Source organism: Erpetoichthys calabaricus, chromosome 11, assembly GCF_900747795.2.
Source record: "Erpetoichthys calabaricus chromosome 11, fErpCal1.3, whole genome shotgun sequence".
In the NCBI taxonomy this organism is placed as follows: Eukaryota; Metazoa; Chordata; class Cladistia; order Polypteriformes; family Polypteridae; genus Erpetoichthys; species Erpetoichthys calabaricus.
In genome coordinates this window covers 135,399,346-135,416,340 of record NC_041404.2, presented here as the reverse complement: position 1 = coordinate 135,416,340, position 16,995 = coordinate 135,399,346, and the positions used below count along the sequence as shown (strand labels likewise).

At 46.8% G+C, this 16,995-nt stretch overlaps 1 protein-coding gene across 1 annotated transcript; it reads right to left on the bottom strand.

Annotated features, from left to right (window-relative positions):
- Positions 1-1,109: 1,109 nt before the first annotated feature.
- Positions 1,110-16,870, bottom strand: natd1 (protein NATD1). The gene is made up of 3 exons (XM_028813989.2): positions 16,625-16,870; positions 8,683-8,801; positions 1,110-3,618 (listed from the first exon to the last, which is right to left on the bottom strand). The coding sequence occupies exons 1-3, from the start codon at positions 16,719-16,721 to the stop codon at positions 3,502-3,504; spliced, it is 333 nt and encodes a 110-aa protein (XP_028669822.1). The 5' UTR covers positions 16,722-16,870; the 3' UTR covers positions 1,110-3,501.
- Positions 16,871-16,995: the final 125 nt, after the last annotated feature.

Genomic DNA, 16,995 nt, shown 5'->3' with positions numbered 1-16,995 from the left:
CGATGACATTTAACTCGTCTACCTGTTGGATTGTTATCTAGATAGATACTTTATTAATCCCCAAGGGGAAATTCACAAGTTTAAATTTGCAGCGTTTTCACGTCTTGTTGATTCCCTGCCAGTTTTCTGTAAAGCAAAGCTCTTTATTTCTTTCCATATTTCTGTATTGAATACCGAGCCTGCTGGAATGTTAGACTCTGATTGTGGGATGTTTGCTGTTATTGTGACTTGAAAAATCAACTCTAAATCGACTAGTCGTCCTCAAGTTCAGGCCCGGAGGCCCCCTGGCACTGCAGCTTTTGGTTTCTTCTCTTTATTAATTGATTCATTAATTAGATAGATAGATAACTTTATTGATCCCAGGGGGAAATTCACATTCTCCAGCAGCAGCATACTGATACAAAAAAAAAAAAAAAATATTAAAGATTGATAACAATGCTGGTAAACCATCGTTTTTCAGTGTTATGGTTTTGCATCCATCCTGAAATTACAAACTGGTTATGCTCTATTTGTACTGAATGGAGCAGGAACGGATTTATTTTAGATGGGGAAAGAGTTCATTCTTTTTCCTTTTAAATATTTTTTGGTTTATTTAACATTCTGGTTATTTAGACCAGGGGTTCCCAATAACTGGGTCTCGGCCCACTTCTGGGTTGTGACTTGCTGCTCTTTATACTGGTGGTGGGCCGCCCTGCTGCGCTCGATTCAATGAGGCGGACCACGCTGATGTTTGTGTTAAGTTTCAACAAATCCGACAGTTGCTGCGGATTTAAACACTCGATGGCCTTCTGTTGCTTTGCTATTCCTTTGCAGTTTGCTCCGTTAACTGCGTCCTTCCTACAGATATAAAGGCGCTATATAATAGATAGATGGATGGATGTGCAAGGATACAGACGTCAGAGGCACTACACAGTACAACAGGTGGATGATCGGACCCCAAGGGGGAACTGAAAACTTCACAGAAGCTCAAGAAAAACGTAAATAACAAAGCAGGACCCCCAAACACAGACAAGAGCCTCTGGACCTGCCTAATCCAAACCAAGGTGGGCGAACGTCCATCCGCAGTCCAATTCAGGTGAACTCCATAAAACACAATCCCTGCGCCAACAGAAGAGTCAAGAGAAAGATTTATTAGAAATGTGAAAACAGGCGGCTTACAAAACCCAGAGAGGAGTAAAAATACCATAAAAGTTACACAATTAAAAAGGAAAGAAAAGATACAAAGGACTACAAATCCGCAGGAAAGCTGGCCACTTCCAAAACTCACGCAGAGCGGAGAAGAGGCGGCGGGCAAAGTCCTGCAGGGCCACCTAGGGTGGCAGCTGATGGCCCGAGAAGCGCTGATCCACACGGCCCCCCCCTTTACACTCGGTGCCACAAAGGCCGAGCTTCACAAAAGACTCCGCATCAGTCAGAGAGACAGAAAGAAAGCGCCTCACTGTCTCCTGCACATCACAGCCTTCACCGGGCACTGGGCATGTTCTGGAGTGGCACCGTCACAATGTGCTGCTGCGAGGGTCACTGGACGGCAGGGTTACCTGAACGTTAACATTCTGTCCGTCCATTTTGTGGAACTCGTTTGATCCCTGGAAGGAGCTGTAAGCACACGTAGTGGCGGGCGCACAGCCATTAACACACACACAGAGAGGGAGAGAGCGTCCTTCACAGGTAAGCCAGCTAAAGGTGAGTGCTATAACAGGACACTTCTTGGGGGGCGCTGCCACCCCCTGACCCTCCACCGACAGCAAGTAACAGTCAAAGTACCCTCAGGGGAAAACGCCGAGGATGTCGGGGTCAAGGAAGGAACAACCGACTGCAAGGGTGACGAACACCTTGGCATCGCTTCGTCAGCCACGACGTCCTGAAGGGACACACCTGCTCAAGTGCAAAGGGGCCAGCGGGCAGGTGACGAGGACGCAGGGCGAGTGAGGTGTCGGACCACCGGCTGCAGTGTTCTAAGTAAAGGCTGACATGCTGCTGGGTGATCTGACCCTCCTAACAGTGGATGTGCCCTCCGAAGTGCATAAAACACACACACAGGTGTGGCACATCTCTCCACATGAGCACCTCAAGTGTTGTAATCAAGTAAAACACACACACACACACACTTCAACTGAAAGCACCAAGTCCCAAGTGTGGAAGACAGCAGGGTGTTCTGACCCCCCCTGGCAATGCCACTCGCACTGGGCAAAGATGGCACTTGTGAGAGGCCCGACTGGCACATTCAGATGATGGACCACCTGATTCTTTGTCCCCCCCCCCCCAATTTCTAAAAAGGAGAAGGGTTTGCAGGTTTGGGTGGTCGAGGGCCTGCTGTGCCACTCTTGCCCCATTTTGTTACCGTCACCAGTACTTTTGTTTGGTGAATCAGAGAGTCAAACAAGGAGATGAGGCGTTGCATCGGCTTGACTCGACTCGACTCCTCTTCATCATCAGGAGCACAATGAGTAAGGCTAGTGACGTGTAGAAAGCTGCTCCCTGCCACCCACTGTGCCCCCTTCGACCTGAGCAGGCACATAAACACCAAGTGTCTCTCCTTCAAGCGGCAGGTGCAGCCGTCAGTCGGTGGGTCAGCTGGCAGCGAGTTGCTGCTCGGATGTCACATCCGGTTTCATGATCTCTGCCACCACACGACTGGCAGGCAGCTCCAGATATCAAACATGGTGGCACCTGCATACTGTGAACTTGGGGGTAAACCAGAGGGTCCAATGTGAGCCATCTTTACAAGTGTGGGCTCTGCAAGAAACCCAAAATTTGAGAGACTGCGACAAAAGGAAGCCGAGGAGCTGCTTGAGAAAGGAAAAGAGCCAAACTAGCGGGTGGCACTCTATTGCCAGCCGCCGCAGAGGAACAGCAGAGTCCATGTTGAGAGCCGATGAGCGACTTGACGTCTCCACTCCAGCAGCGCTCACCTGTCATTCACACCAGCGGGTTATCGGTTAGTTCATACACGAGTTGGTGCCCAATGGACGTAAGGAGTGCCAGCTGAACGAGGCCGGGTGAGAGAGTAAATGACGGTGCCGTGGTACCACCAGGCTGTTTGTTAGATGCCCACGGTAGCCGCCAGTTTCCTTTTCCTCGCCGTGTGTTTGTACCGCTGAGCTGTTCCTTCAGTGATCTGTGAAGGTCCACTTGGGCAGAGAGAGGCCTTGACGTCTGAGCCGCCTTCTCGCTGCGCTGGTAAGAAGTCCATGGCACAAACTCCTTTGATCCAAACTACAGAAGCCACGCTGCTACTTTTCAGTTTTTTCCAAGACAATGCAGGCTGCAATTGGACAAAAGATCACCGGAGAGGTTTAGCCCTTCAAGTGAAGCAGCGGTTGGTCCAGGGTACGGGTGGGACGTGGCACCTCGCAGCGCGGCTTCACCTCTCCTCGTGCCAAGAGCCTGAACCAGCGGTGAGCTCCAACGTGAAGTCTGAACGTCCAGAGTGCCGACCAGCAAGCCGCTTTCATCCCGAAGTGGGCTTACTGGTCCCAGTCCAGCCTGCCCGTGGGGACGTCAGTGCAGGATGCGCTCCAAGTACTGAGGCTGAGGGTTCTCCTTAACAAACTTTTGAATGTACCAGCAGGTCAGGTGGGCTTTCAGATCTTCTTCGACGACAAAGTCCATGGCTGCCTGCAAGAACACAAAGAAGCGGGTCATTAGTGAGGGGAGGGGCAGAGACCCCCAAGTTCAAAGCGCTAGAGAAACTCTCTTACAGGTCTGCATCTCAAGGAATCAGAAGACCACCAAAGTGAATTCACTGCAGTAACTCCACGGCCCGTCCTATCGACTCATGACACGCAGCGAGAGATTTCAGGAGCTGATTGTGGCCAACAGGGAATGAAAACTCAACATCTCTGAGAATTAGCAGCTCAACATCGTAGGCTCCTGGTGTGACCCCAAACACCTCAAAAGGGGGTCTCGGTCGGCCACACAATCATCGACAGTCGGCCAGAAGACCATCATTGACACCCTCAGCCACAGAAGGTCTTCACAGAAGATTAGTGGAAGGAAAAAGTGGGGCAGCAGAACAAGTGGCACAAGTGACAGAGGAGTGCGACAAATGGGGGGGGAGTGGACTGGCCATGTTGAATCATCCTCTCTGTGTGTGTGTGTGTGTCCACCCTGAGTGGGTCTCTCTGCCCTCTGCTTGCTGGCATAGGCTGCAGCTTCTCCACGACCCTGTGCAGGATAACGCAGCTTTGGTCTTCCTCACCTAAACAGTCTCAGCCCCATAAGACACGTCTAACGACTTAACAAGGCAACTCTGATGGAGTCTGACGCCTTCGCCATTCGCCAGTCCTTTCTTTGGAAATCCCAGAAGCCGATGGATGGCCCTTTATACAGGGTGGGGTGTAAAGATCTCCCACATTTCGAGGGTCTCAGTCGGTAGGTCAGGCTCGGCTGTTTTCAGTACCTATCGTGAGTTGGAGCGGTGAACATCAGAGCTTTGGTCTTCAAGTGTATTATGAGAACCACCACTCTGAGATAGCGTTCCACACGTGCTTGGCATTCATTCGGTCAAAAGGCATCTCTACCCGATCGGAAAACAATTTTGCTGTGGACTCCTAACCTTCGGGCCACTGGGTCCACATGGAAAAGAAAACCACCTGGCAGACCGAGGACCGCTAGCACAAACACCAGAGAGCCTCCATTCAGCCACCGCCAAGGCGTTCTGCTCGTAAGCATCGCCACGGCACTGGGCATATCAAGTCGCAGTCCGAGGAGGACTCTGCAGGCCGATTTAAAACTGATGTTGGCTCAAGAATTAAGGGAAAGATCAGACAGGAAATCAACGCCATAACACCCAGGATGACCCAGAGAGCGATGGACAACGTCTGGGAACATCTTCAGCGACGTACTGCCAACGACGGGCGCCATTTGTCTCGTACGATTCTTAACACCCACCCAAACACAACTGTTTAGTTCATTTTTTACACCCCATTAAAATGTGGGAGATCTTTATGCCCCACCCTGTCCAAATCACAAAGGAGTGACAGCTTCCCATTGGCACACGCCTCAAAATGTCATTACACTGCCAGTCAAGGGCTGGCGCTGTTGCCCGAGGCCTTTTCTGTTCCTCCCTCTGCAGAAGCAGTGATTGACGGTCGCATCCCCAATGATGTCACTTCCGCTCCCAGCCAGCTGACCCCGCCTCTTCCTGTCCTTCTAAGTGGACTCTGCTGTCACCTTGGAGCTACATGTGGATTGTCACTCTTCGTAATGACGATACTCATGTTGATTTTGTGACCGAGATCACCACGGTGGCCCAGCGCTTTGTGTTTCTTCTCGTTCCGATTTACTTTGTGTGGTCTTAACTGAGGGCCTAGAAATAGAAGACGAACACAACTCTGAGGTGTCAGGGTCCGCAGTGGATTTGGGGGGGCATCTTCTTCACAACTCAGCGACACCACAGATTTATCAATGAAAGTGGATTACAGGATCATGGAAGTCCTCGGAGCGCTTGGCAGACGGCGCTAACCTGGGGTACAGACGTGTGCCCTAACCCTTCTGCACAGCACCAATTCACAGGGACCAACCCACCAGTAACGTGGCAAAGCTGCTCACTGACTTGAGTTTGGTAGTCGAGACCCTCACACGCACACACCCCCTGAAGCTGGGCACAAAGCTGAAGGACCCTCGACTAAGTGCCACGCTCTTTAGCTGCACTTATCTGCCATACCAGCCAGCACCACCAGAGCTCTCCATGGTTGTGTGTGCCATCCTCTCTGTTCACTCCGGAGTGTGCAGACACACAACTAGTCACACTCTTCACTCACACAGATGACATAGCATGGCAGGCAGAGGGCAAAATGAAATCAAACGTGCCTCCATTATGAATGACCTGCCGGGGCTCTCACTACTACTTACCTCAATGGGGTCCCACCAGGATTGTTGGAAAGACCTGAGAGTGCCTCGACTTCTAGAGACGGCTTTATGGGATAGCGTGTGTACAACAAACAAGGGGCACCGTGCCTCGCCTGGAGTCTTTAACATTTTAAATGTCTCTGCGATGAAGGAGTCAGACAATCAAGGCGCTATATTACCAGAGCCTCAGTTCCACTTGGGTCTTAACGCATCAGGGGCCCCATGCCAGTCTATGTATGTTGCGACTTGCTGAGTGGTTGTGTAGGCAGGGGTCCCAGTGCACTGCTCTGCCCGGGGGCCTATAATGCTGAGCGAGGGGGGACGCCCTCCACCTATAACAAGACACCAAGGAGATTTCAGCATGGCGGTCACCCAGAGCGATACGACTGTGATAGAAGTCACATGTCCATGCAAGCCAATAAAGCCAATGTGCTGTACTGACTGAACACGTCCCAGGACTCCAAATGTCATTTGTCCCAAACTCCGGCTGCATTAACTTTTACATTCATCACAACTTTAGGGCTGCCATCTGAAGAGCAGTCGCACCTTCACAACCCGCGTGTTCTGCTCCTTCAAGGTGCCTCCTCATACAGGTTTGTTATGGCCGCGTGACTCAACTTAACGGCCGGAATAACCCTAAGTGGAAACCGCATTCCAATGCCCAAAAAAAAAGAAAAAAAATCTGACAAACAGTAAGAGCAGAATGGAGGAACAAAAGGTCCCCCCTTAGCAGAGGATTTCCTTTTGCACAAAAAAGAAAACAAAAGTGAGACACCTGTGGTCACCAAAGATGAGACTCGTGACAGGCCCGTCACCCTCTTACTGTCTGAGTGAACACCACCAGCCTGTAAAACTACACGGTCGCCTCGGATCTCATGCCACCCTAGTAAGGCTAACGTAGTGACTGTGCAGTTTCTGGATTGCAAAAGGCTGCTGCCACTTCAGACTTTACAGCCCCACACCTTCGCCACTAGAGGGCATCAGTGTGCTCTCTGCCAAGGCACTAAAGCAGGGGGGTCCAACTCTGGGCCTGGTGGGCTGCAGGTTTTCATTCCCACCCTTTTCCCAATCAGCTTTCACTGCTAACTCACTTCTTTTCCCTTCGTTTTCCTAGCCCCCCTGTTTTTAAGGACTCAGTCCTCTCAGTTGATTCTTTTCTTCCTTAAATGACAGCCAAACAGAAATTAGACATGAAACGAGCCAACAGATTATCAATTAAACTGGGGATTCAAACTCCAACCAGTTTCACTCCAACCAGTTTCTTAATGAGATGCTGATTCTTGTTGTTAATTGAACCCGTCATTCAATTCCATGCCTTGTTGCTGCTCTCGTTCTGCCACAGCAGACATTTCCAAAACTGTTGATTGTCTGTTTTACTGAGACCTTCACCCTTCTTCATTTTCAGCTATTGTGTGATGGGCACAGGGGAGCTGGTCATGTGGCTGCTTGTTTTGTGTCTCATTATTGTTTGGCTGCTAATTAAGGACAAAGAAACAACTGAGGGGTCTGAGTCACATCAATTAAAACTAAGGCAAAAGAAGTTAATTAGCAGGAAAAACTGATCACTTATTAAGGAGATGGTTAGAAGGAAAACCTGCACCCACTGTGGCCCTCCAGGACTGGAGTTCGACACCCCTGCCCTAACTGGTAAGGAGTCTCTCTTTGAACTGCCTTTCCGGAGGTTTCTGCCATTTTTTTCCATTTTCTTTGTCTTCTTAGAGAGTTGAGGCTGGGGTGCTGTCAAGAGGCAGGGTCTGTTAAAGCTCATTGCGGCACTTCTTGTGTGATTTTGGGCTCTATAAAAATAAATGGTATTGTATTGTATTTCCAAAATGGTTGATCTTTCTGTTTTTACTTTTCTCATTTATACGAAATACTGGAATCCTTAAAAAATTCCATTTCAACATTTTGATGAATCTCGACATTTTAGACCTCCGAGTCCGATTTCCTTTCTCGTAAGGAACGTACTGTAATCATCCAAAAATTTGAATGAAATCTGAATGTTTTCGACCTCCCTGAGTCTGAAAATACCATTTTTGGAATTGTGTGTGTGTGTGTGTGTGTAGGCACAATAACTGGAGTACAATTTCACTCAGGACCACCAAATTTTACATCCAAGAATTAGGTACAAAATGTAGATTTCTATCAGCTTTTGGATTATTTCTGCTAACCGGAGGTGGTCCTTTACCTTTTATTTCTAAGAACGTCGTCAAAATGTTTTGGTGACCCGAGAGATCAGCATTACTGAGACCGTCACCTTTCTTTATCTTCAGATACTGTGTGGTGGGCACAGGTGAGCTGGTCACATGGCGGCTCATTTTGTGTTTCTTTATTATTGTTTGGCTGCTAATTAAGGAAAGAGAGACAACTACGGGGTCCGAGTCAAGTCCATTAAAACAAAGTCACTGGTCATTAATGAAGAATGAGAACCTTCAGCCACTGTGGTCCACCAGGACTGGGGTTGTTTTTTTTTTGTTCTTTATTTCACCTTATACAATTTCTTGTATTAGGAATTTGTTAGTTTTCACATACCCCTTGGGGTCAGAGCGCAGGATCAGCCATTGTACAGCGCCCCTGGAGCAATTACAGGTTAAGGGTCTTGCTCAAGGGCCCAGCAGAGTAGGATCTCTTTTGGCAGTGGACTGGGATTCAAACTGGCAGCCTTCTGGATACCAGCACAGATCCTTAGCCTCAGAGCCACCACTCCACCCCATTTGACACCCATACACAAAACAAAAAAAGTTCAAGGATTCAAACATGGGCCAGCTGGTTGTTTCATAAAGACCCCTGGGAGAAGCCCCCGATAAAGGCCTGTCTTGTCCACCCTACCTTGGCTAAGTGCTTTGCAATCCCTCTTCCTCGGTAGGCATCAGGCACCTCGGTGTGCTGCAGATCAACCATCTTTTTCCCAATGTATTCATACAGCAAAACAGCGTGGTCATGTGAGCCTGGAAACGAGACACAGAAATAAAATCAAACCGTTTAGTGGAGATGAGAGGGGCAGCACAAGAAAAAACAGATTAACAAAACACGAAGGCAAGAGATGAGGGAGTTCTCATCTGTGTGCACGACATCACCATAATGAAGGGACACGATGTGAGAAAATGTCACTGCTGAGCCAAAATTGTGTATGTGGATGCCCCTCTGAGTTTGTTCAATCAAGTCGGGAGTGCCGGGCGAACAATCAGTCCGCCATCATCATCATCCGAATCTGTAAAGGTTTGTTTCTGCAGATGCCACTTTGATTTTGTAACAGCGACACTTCCAAAATGCTTCAGCCGCAGACAACGGACTCTCGATTCACATATTCAAGTGCCGCCTACAGAATGCAGGACAGAGATTTTTGGAAACAAGAGTTGAGAAAAGTAAATCACCCTCACAAAATAAAATAAAGAAAGAAAGAGATGGAGAGGCCAGCACACCAAGGAGTCCATTTTCACAGACTCAAAGGGAAGGCACATAATGGCTCCCAACGTCCCTCCTTCCTTGACACAAGAGGCCAGGACTCCTCAGGTCTCTAAATCAAAGCCTGGCAAATGGCTTCAAAAATTCAGTCAGATGAAGTTCAAATTACTCAAAACATCGAGAAAAGGCGATTTTAAAATGGTGTCTGTGGAAATCCATGCACAACAAGACCTTGGGAAAAAGATTGGCTGCTCTTTGTCAAGCAAGTCACCTCGTGTTTGTCTCTCGTTACGGTTAGCCGAGCACACTTCTCCCTCCACTGGCTTCCAGTCCGTCACAGGGTTGATACTTCAGGGGTCTAAGTGGATTAGAGCCTTCTGTCTCTCCAACATTTTAAAACTTTCCATTCCATCTCTCCAACTTAGGCCCTCTGATCAGACCCTCTTGAGCCGAAGTCACATCACGTGCCTCTTTGTCGTGGGGTACATCAGATTTGCTGACATCATCGCTGCACCCTGTCAAATGACATGACTGAAAATCACAGCCCATGTCACCTTTACTAGTACAGCTGGGCTCGCCCTTTGCCCGACAGCCAATAGTGTGCTGCCCTACACATCAGGCACTGTACAAAGGGTTAACAGCTGCCACGGGTTCAGCACCAAGCTCTGCCCTTTTATTTTTTTCTCCCCATTCTGTTATGGTGTGTGAAATATAAGACACCAGGGAGACGAGCGTCTCTTCTGTTGGTGAGCCCCCTGGTGCCGTACAAAGGGTTAACAGTTGTGGGGCATCTATCCACAGTCTCAGCCCCCATTTTACTTTCTTGTATACAAAGTACAGGGAAAGTATTGGAATTGTCCAACGATTCAATGTCGAGATTTTGAAGAATCTCGATGTTTCAGACCTCCCTGACTTTCTCGTATACGAAGTGTGTGGAAAGCGTTGAAATCCTCCAAAAATTCCATTTCGAGATTTTCATGAATCTCGATGTTTTAGATCTCCCGGAGTATGAAAATACACAAAGTATAGGAAAAGTGTTGGAATCATCCAAAAATTCAATTTTGAGATATTTTGAGGAATCTCGACGTTTGAGACCGAGTCCGAAAATACCACTTTAGGAATGATGTGTGTGTGTGATCACGATTACTTGACGAGGCTTTCACTTCGGCCAACCAAATCTTGTATCCCAGTAAACAGCCCCGACAGTCGTAGTACACAAGTACCTAAACACAGGGTAGTAACTGTGGGGGGCACAGCTCTCAGTGTGATGGCCCCTAAAATTTGGAACACTCTTCCTCTCAGCCTTCGTGAGGAAAAATCAATTATTCATTTCAAACTCCTGTTAAAAACGCGTCTCTTCAATGAGTCATTCGTTTTCTTGTATGTCATTTCTATTTTCGTGTTGATGTGTTTATTGAATTGTAAAGTGTCTGTGAGTGTATGAAAGGCGCAACAGAAATAAAACTTATTATTAAGTACAAAAACGTAGATTTGTACCAAATTTTGGGCCATTTCCGTTAACCAGAAGTGGTCCTCTGCCTTTTATTCGTGTAGCTACAGAGTCCGATTTACTCAATTTTACTTTTAAACTAATTGTTTAATAGATTATTAATTTGATTTGCTGTTGCTGGTTCTTTAATGTACAGAATATAAAAACAGAATCCTTGACTTTATTCATCAAATATCCATCCCCACATGGGAGTAGAGTAGACCCCCGCGAAGTCACGGTTCACGGACTCAGTCGTTTGTGGATTTTTCTTTAGAACCTAACTATTAATTCTTAGTGGAAAGCACAAATATCCGACGCAATTTTTTATGGCTTTTTTTGTGGCAATACTGTGCTGTAGAGAGAACAGGAAACAACCGCTGAAGGAAACGCGGGTTGGGATGGTGACAGTAGCCAATCCGAGAGCGTTATTCACTTCTCCTTGATGCTGATTGACTGCTGCCCTGTGACGCGTCTCCAGCTGAGTGTCCCCATGTTTTCCAGTTTGTTATTGTTTTGTTATTCTTAAATGCATACAATGTCGTTTGAGTCGATCCGAGTTGGTCTCAGTTGTCTGGTATGTCACATTAGACGATCGTCTCCTCCATGGGAGCGTTTGTCACCGACTGAGTAAGATTATGTAAAAGAAGGCCAAGACTGATAATCGCAATGTCATCTAACGTGACAATGGCTTCAGCTGCACAGAGGGCTTGACTAAAGCTTAAAGGGGAGTGAGCGTTTGTAACTGCCACCCCAGCTTCTGAAACAATCAGTCCACTCACGTCAGGTCTGCAACAAATCCAAGCTGGAAACGCATCTTTAATCCTTAGCCTTTTATTGGAATTGTTTGAGGTCTTTGGTTTAACTTTACCTCATCTTAGAATGCAGTTCCTTCTACCTTTATTGATGTTAATGCGCAGCACTTTGGCCAACGTAGGTCATCTTAAATGTGATTTATAAATAAAAGTAGCGGTACTCATGTCTATATCCTTCAAAAGTGGTTTGTCCTGCTCTATGCCCACGTAGAACTGCCGTAGAAATAGTTAAGAGTAACTGGGATTTTAGCAGTCCGCTCCATTTAGTCACAGCTGCTGACTTTTGACACCAGTAGTTTATGAGATACATCATTTATTGAAATACATGCATATGTCCAAGCGGAGGCGCACACGAGCAAAGACATGGAAGGAAATTTAGAAGTGAAGTCTGCTGACGGCTTGTTTGCTGGATGATGAAGAGGAATGAACACACACACACAAACACACAGACCCCCGTAGATCTGTGACAGAAGCATCGCGCCACCCCAGTCCAGTGGGTCCATCTGGGCAGGCGTTTTGTTTTTTAACTTTAGACCCAGTGTTTTTAATTTCAAGTGAAACAGTATATGAGTTGTTCATGTCACTCTAATTTCCTGCTCATTGTACTGTACATTTATTTGTGTACACTGGGGGCTTCACCCCCTGCTCTCTTCGCTCACCAACCCCCCACCCTGCGATATGTGCCAGCCACTTTGCAACTCTGCCACTCGCGTATGTGGATTTCACTTTCACCAAACAAAAAATCTTTTTATTATTGCCAATACGCCTCTTCATTGGGATGAAACACTACTTTTCCCTGATGGCAACACGAATTAGACGATCTACAAGTCTCCAACTTAAAGTTTAAATCTGTACAATATAATAATAAATTAATACATTTTATTTGTATTGCACTTTGTAGCACTTTGAGATTGCTAAAATATAGAGTCAAAATAAAAAAAAATCTATAAAATACTTTAACAAAAAGTCTTTCTGAAAAGAGAAGTTTTTAGGTTTTGTTTAAAAGCATCAGTCGACTGTGGGGCTCTCAGGTAATCAGGGAGGACGTTCCACAACCTCGGTGCCACCCTATCACCCATGCTGCTGAGCTTAGTTCTGGGGACTTGGCGGGCGTTAGTGTGTACAGAGCGGAGGGTACGTGAGGAGGTATGAGGGGTTCCTGTAAGTAAAGGGGGGCATGTCCATAAATGCATTGATGGGTGAGGAGGGAGACCTTGTACTCTATTCTGAGTAGGACAGGGAGCCAGTGAAGGGTTTTCAGGATGGGGGTGATGTGATCATGCTTTCACACCCCCAGCAGGATTCTGGCAGCACTGTTCTGAATATATATTCAATCTCTTTTCGCTGTTCCGTTATTTCACCAAGTAATAATTTCCATTTGTTTACACTAATGTGATCTTTATTATCATTTTTTTGAGACTTTCGAATTTTAGTACTTTCATTATTTCTAACCTGCTGTGCCTGTGTATTGTGCCAACATTTTTCAATTCTTTGCCTTTTATTTCCAGCCCCAGGCCTGGTTAAACTCTTGGCACAAAGTCTCGTCTTGCGGGACATGAAAGTGTCTCGTCCCAGGATTTTTTTTTAACAGAGAGATATTAAATACAGGTGCTGGTCATAAAATTAGAATATCATGACAAAGTTGATTTATTTCAGTAATTCCATTCAGAAAGTGAAACTTGTATATTAGATTCATTCATTACATACAGACTGATGTATTTCAAATGTTTATTTCTAGAAATGTTGATGATTATAACTGACAACTAATGAAAGTCCCAAATTCAGTATCTCGGAAAATTAGAATATCAATTAAGACCAATGCAAAAAAAGGATTTTTAGAAATGTTGGCCAACTTAAAAGGTATGAACATGAAAAGTATGAGCAGGTACAGCACTCAATATTTAGTTGGGGCTCCTTTGGCCTGGATTACTGCAGCAATGCGGCGTGGCATGGAGTCCATCAGTCTGTGGCACTGCTCAGGTGTTATGAGAGCCCATGTTGCTCTGATAGTGGCCTTCAGCTCTTCTGAATTGTTGGGTCTGGCGTATTGCATCTTCCTCTTCACAATACCCCATAGATTTTCTATGGGGTTAAGGTCAGGCGAGTTTGCTGGCCAATCAAGAACAGGGATACCATGGTCCTTAAACCAGGTACTGGTAGCTATGGCACTGTGTGCAGGTGCCAGGTCCTGTTGGAAAATGAAATCTGCATCTCCATAAAGCTCGTCAGCAGCAGGAAGCATGAAGTGCTCTAAAACTTCCTGGTAGACGGCTGCGTTGACCTCGGACCTCAGAAAACACAATGGACCAACACCAGCAGATGACATGGCACCCCAAACCATCACTGACTGTGGAAACTTTACACTGGACCTCACGCAACGTGGATTCTGTGCCTCTCCTCTCTTCCTCTGGGACCTTGGTTTCCAAAGGAAATGCAAAATTTACTTTCATCAGAGAACATAACTTTGGACCACTCAGCAGCAGTCCAAAGGCGAGACGCTTCTGACGCTGTCTCTTGTTCAAGAGTGGCTTGACACAAGCAATGCGACAGCTGAAACCCATGTCTTGCATACGTCTGTGTGTGGTGGTTCTTGAAGCACTGACTCCAGCTGCAGTCCACTCTTTGTGAATCTCCCCCACATTTTTGAATGGGTTTTGTTTCACAATCCTCTCCAGGGTGTGGTTATCCCTATTGCTTGTACACTTTTTTCTACCACATCTTGTCCTTCCCTTCGCCTCTCTATTAATGTGCTTGGACACAGAGCTCTGTGAACAGCCAGCCTCTTTAGCAATGACCTTTTGTGTCTTGCCCTCCTTGTACAAGGTGTCAATGGTCGTCTTTTGGACAACTGTCAAGTCAGCAGTCTTCCCCGTGATTGTGTAGCCTACAGAACTCGACTGAGAGACCATTTAAAGGCTTTTGAGTTAATTAGCTGATTAGAGTGTGGCACCAGGTGTCTTCAATATTGAACCTTTTCACGATATTCTAATTTTCCAAGATACTGAATTTGGGACTTTCATTAGTTGTCAGTTATAATCATCAACATTAAAAGAAATAAACATTTGAAATACATCAGTCTGTGTGTAATGAATGAATCCAATATACAAGTTTCACTTTTTGAATGGAATTACTGAAATAAGTCAACTTTGTCATGATATTCTAATTTTATGACCAGCACCTGTATTTCATAGGTTAATGTACTTGATTTTCCATTATTGTACAGTACAATCAGTCGTACCATAAAATCAAGTGATTTCCAGCAGTGCCACATTTGCTAGTTATTTAGGTTTAAGTATTTTCTTAGTTATGTTAAATGTTTGCCTATACATTAGCGCATGGTATATAGGAGGTTCCTCTAACCCCCACATGCTGAATTGAATCAGTATGTTCTAACTGCCCCTCCGACTACAGATTAGTCTCAGTTTGTGACCCGCCTTGCCGTTAGGAATGCATGGAGGGCACACGGTTTCAAACCGCACCTTAACGTGCTCAGTTGTATGTAACATAACGTAACGTGCTATTTTGAACATGCAGTGCCATACGTTGAGAACATACAGAAGGTGAAGCATAGAAAAATAACGCATGACTGAAGCTTAACAAGAAAACGTTAAGTTTAAAGAAGAAACATGGTTTTCCTTTTCTGCCTTTTACTCTACGTGTGTAACAACTTTTCTCTGATCTTGTGTGGATCTGTTTGTCTTGAATTTTCACTAAACCTTTTTAAAAGCAAACTTTTTCGGACTGAGAGATTTCTTTTGGTACGTGTTTGACTCCTGCCTTTATCTACTAGCAGCTACACGCATTACTGCTATACGGACCATCCCATTGGAATTTGTTCCTTCATCATGGCGGCCAAGTTCAGCCCCTTCAGCCCAGCACAGTACTGGCAACGACAGGTAACCTCTGCCCTGCTCTGTGTAACTCACCTACTGAGGACCTTACAGAAGACTCCCCTCCTCAAAGGCCCATTAACACCTTGCCCAATATTTTTCAGGAGGTCACATCCATTTCTTCAACTGACCCCCACCCACTGATATTTCGATCTCACATAACCTAAAAGGCACATTGCTGGGATTTTGAAAAAAACAGAGTGTGCTAAGGGAAAAAAGGATGTGAGCTTGAGGAGTGCAGAAACCCTACAAAGTGGCCAGCGTTAGAATTGAACCAGAGACCCTAGAACTACAAAGCAGCAGTTATCAAACACCATACCAACGTGCGTGTGCGTCTGCCTGTGTTTTAAACCTTAATCTGTCATTAACTGAAAATGTTTTTCAGTTTCAAAGTCATTCAGCAGGTCAGAAGCAATCCAAGAAGAACCAAATGCTTGATAGAAACCAACCTTCTAAGGGGTGCCAGCCTACCATTAGGCACCAGCCATATCAAGAATGAAGTTGTTTAAACTGAAGCCCCCGGGGGTGTAAAGTGTGAACGCGCATTGCCCACTGCGCCAGACGCAGGCTCTCGCGATCTGTGAACCGTTTGTTCAGCCTACTCGTTGGTGGCTGCCGATTATTTTTTCTTACCATAAACAGTTCCAAATTCCTGCGAAACCGCCAGAGAGTCGTCACGTTTCAACTCGAGGGTCAGTTGGCGCTCAAGAGTAACGCGGCCCCAGCGTGCCACTTTGGCAGGCCAGCTTCTCGAGTCGAGAGTTTCGCAGCGAGTGTCGCCAAGCCCCGCGCTCCTTCCCATCATGCTCTTGCGGCTCCCGAACTCCAACAACACGCTGCCAGAGTGAAGTTTCGTGGCGAGCGGCAAAGCCGAACGCCTCGTCCTGTGTTTCTGGCTGTCACTACCATCTCGCCTCTTTGCCGCGACTAACGAAGTGGAGGGCGCCGGAGACCCAGGGTACGGGTGAGCAGATCGGATCACTTCGTCGGTAAGTGACGAGGTGGGACGCGGGGCAACACAACACATCTCAGGGACAAAGTGGTCGCGGGGTCGCCCTTTCCATTACAGAATGCACGACCACCTATCCCCTTTTAAAATTCTTCTTCCTCCCCTCCCCACAACCCTCCCCTTCTTCTTCGTCGTCTTCCTCCTCCTCCTCCTCCCAGTACGTTACCGTTCAGCCTGACAGTAAACTGCCTTCTCTTCCTGTCGTGCTCCACCTTCACGGGGCAGCTGAGCTCCAGCAGGTTAATGTGGGCCGCCTGTGCCATACCGCAGTCAGTTTTTACACGAAAAAGGAAGAAGAAAACAAAGTGGCTTCGTGTCAAAAGGCCGAAAACGACAACGAAGCAAAGCCGCGGAGATCCATGGTGCCTCAACGACGGGCAAGACGGGCACAACAAACACACACACGGAGAAAGCCGAGGAAATCAGCTGTAGCGTCACGTGGTGGCGAGCGACCAATCCCAACTTCGGCCATGTGTTTTCATTCGGCGCGTTCGCTCGTAAAAAGGCGCATTGCGCATGCTCAGCCGTGAGCGCCTA

Bases quoted from the DNA above. Each gene is read 5' to 3' on its own strand.
- natd1 (XM_028813989.2), bottom strand. From the start codon at position 16,721: ATGGCACAGGCGGCCCACATTAACCTGCTGGAGCTCAGCTGCCCCGTG. The intron at 8,802-16,624 runs GTAACGTACTGG...TCTCGTTTCCAG, and splicing joins GTTTACTGTCAGGCTGAACG to GCTCACATGACCACGCTGTT. The intron at 3,619-8,682 runs GTAGGGTGGACA...GTGTTCTTGCAG, and splicing joins TTGCAAAGCACTTAGCCAAG to GCAGCCATGGACTTTGTCGT.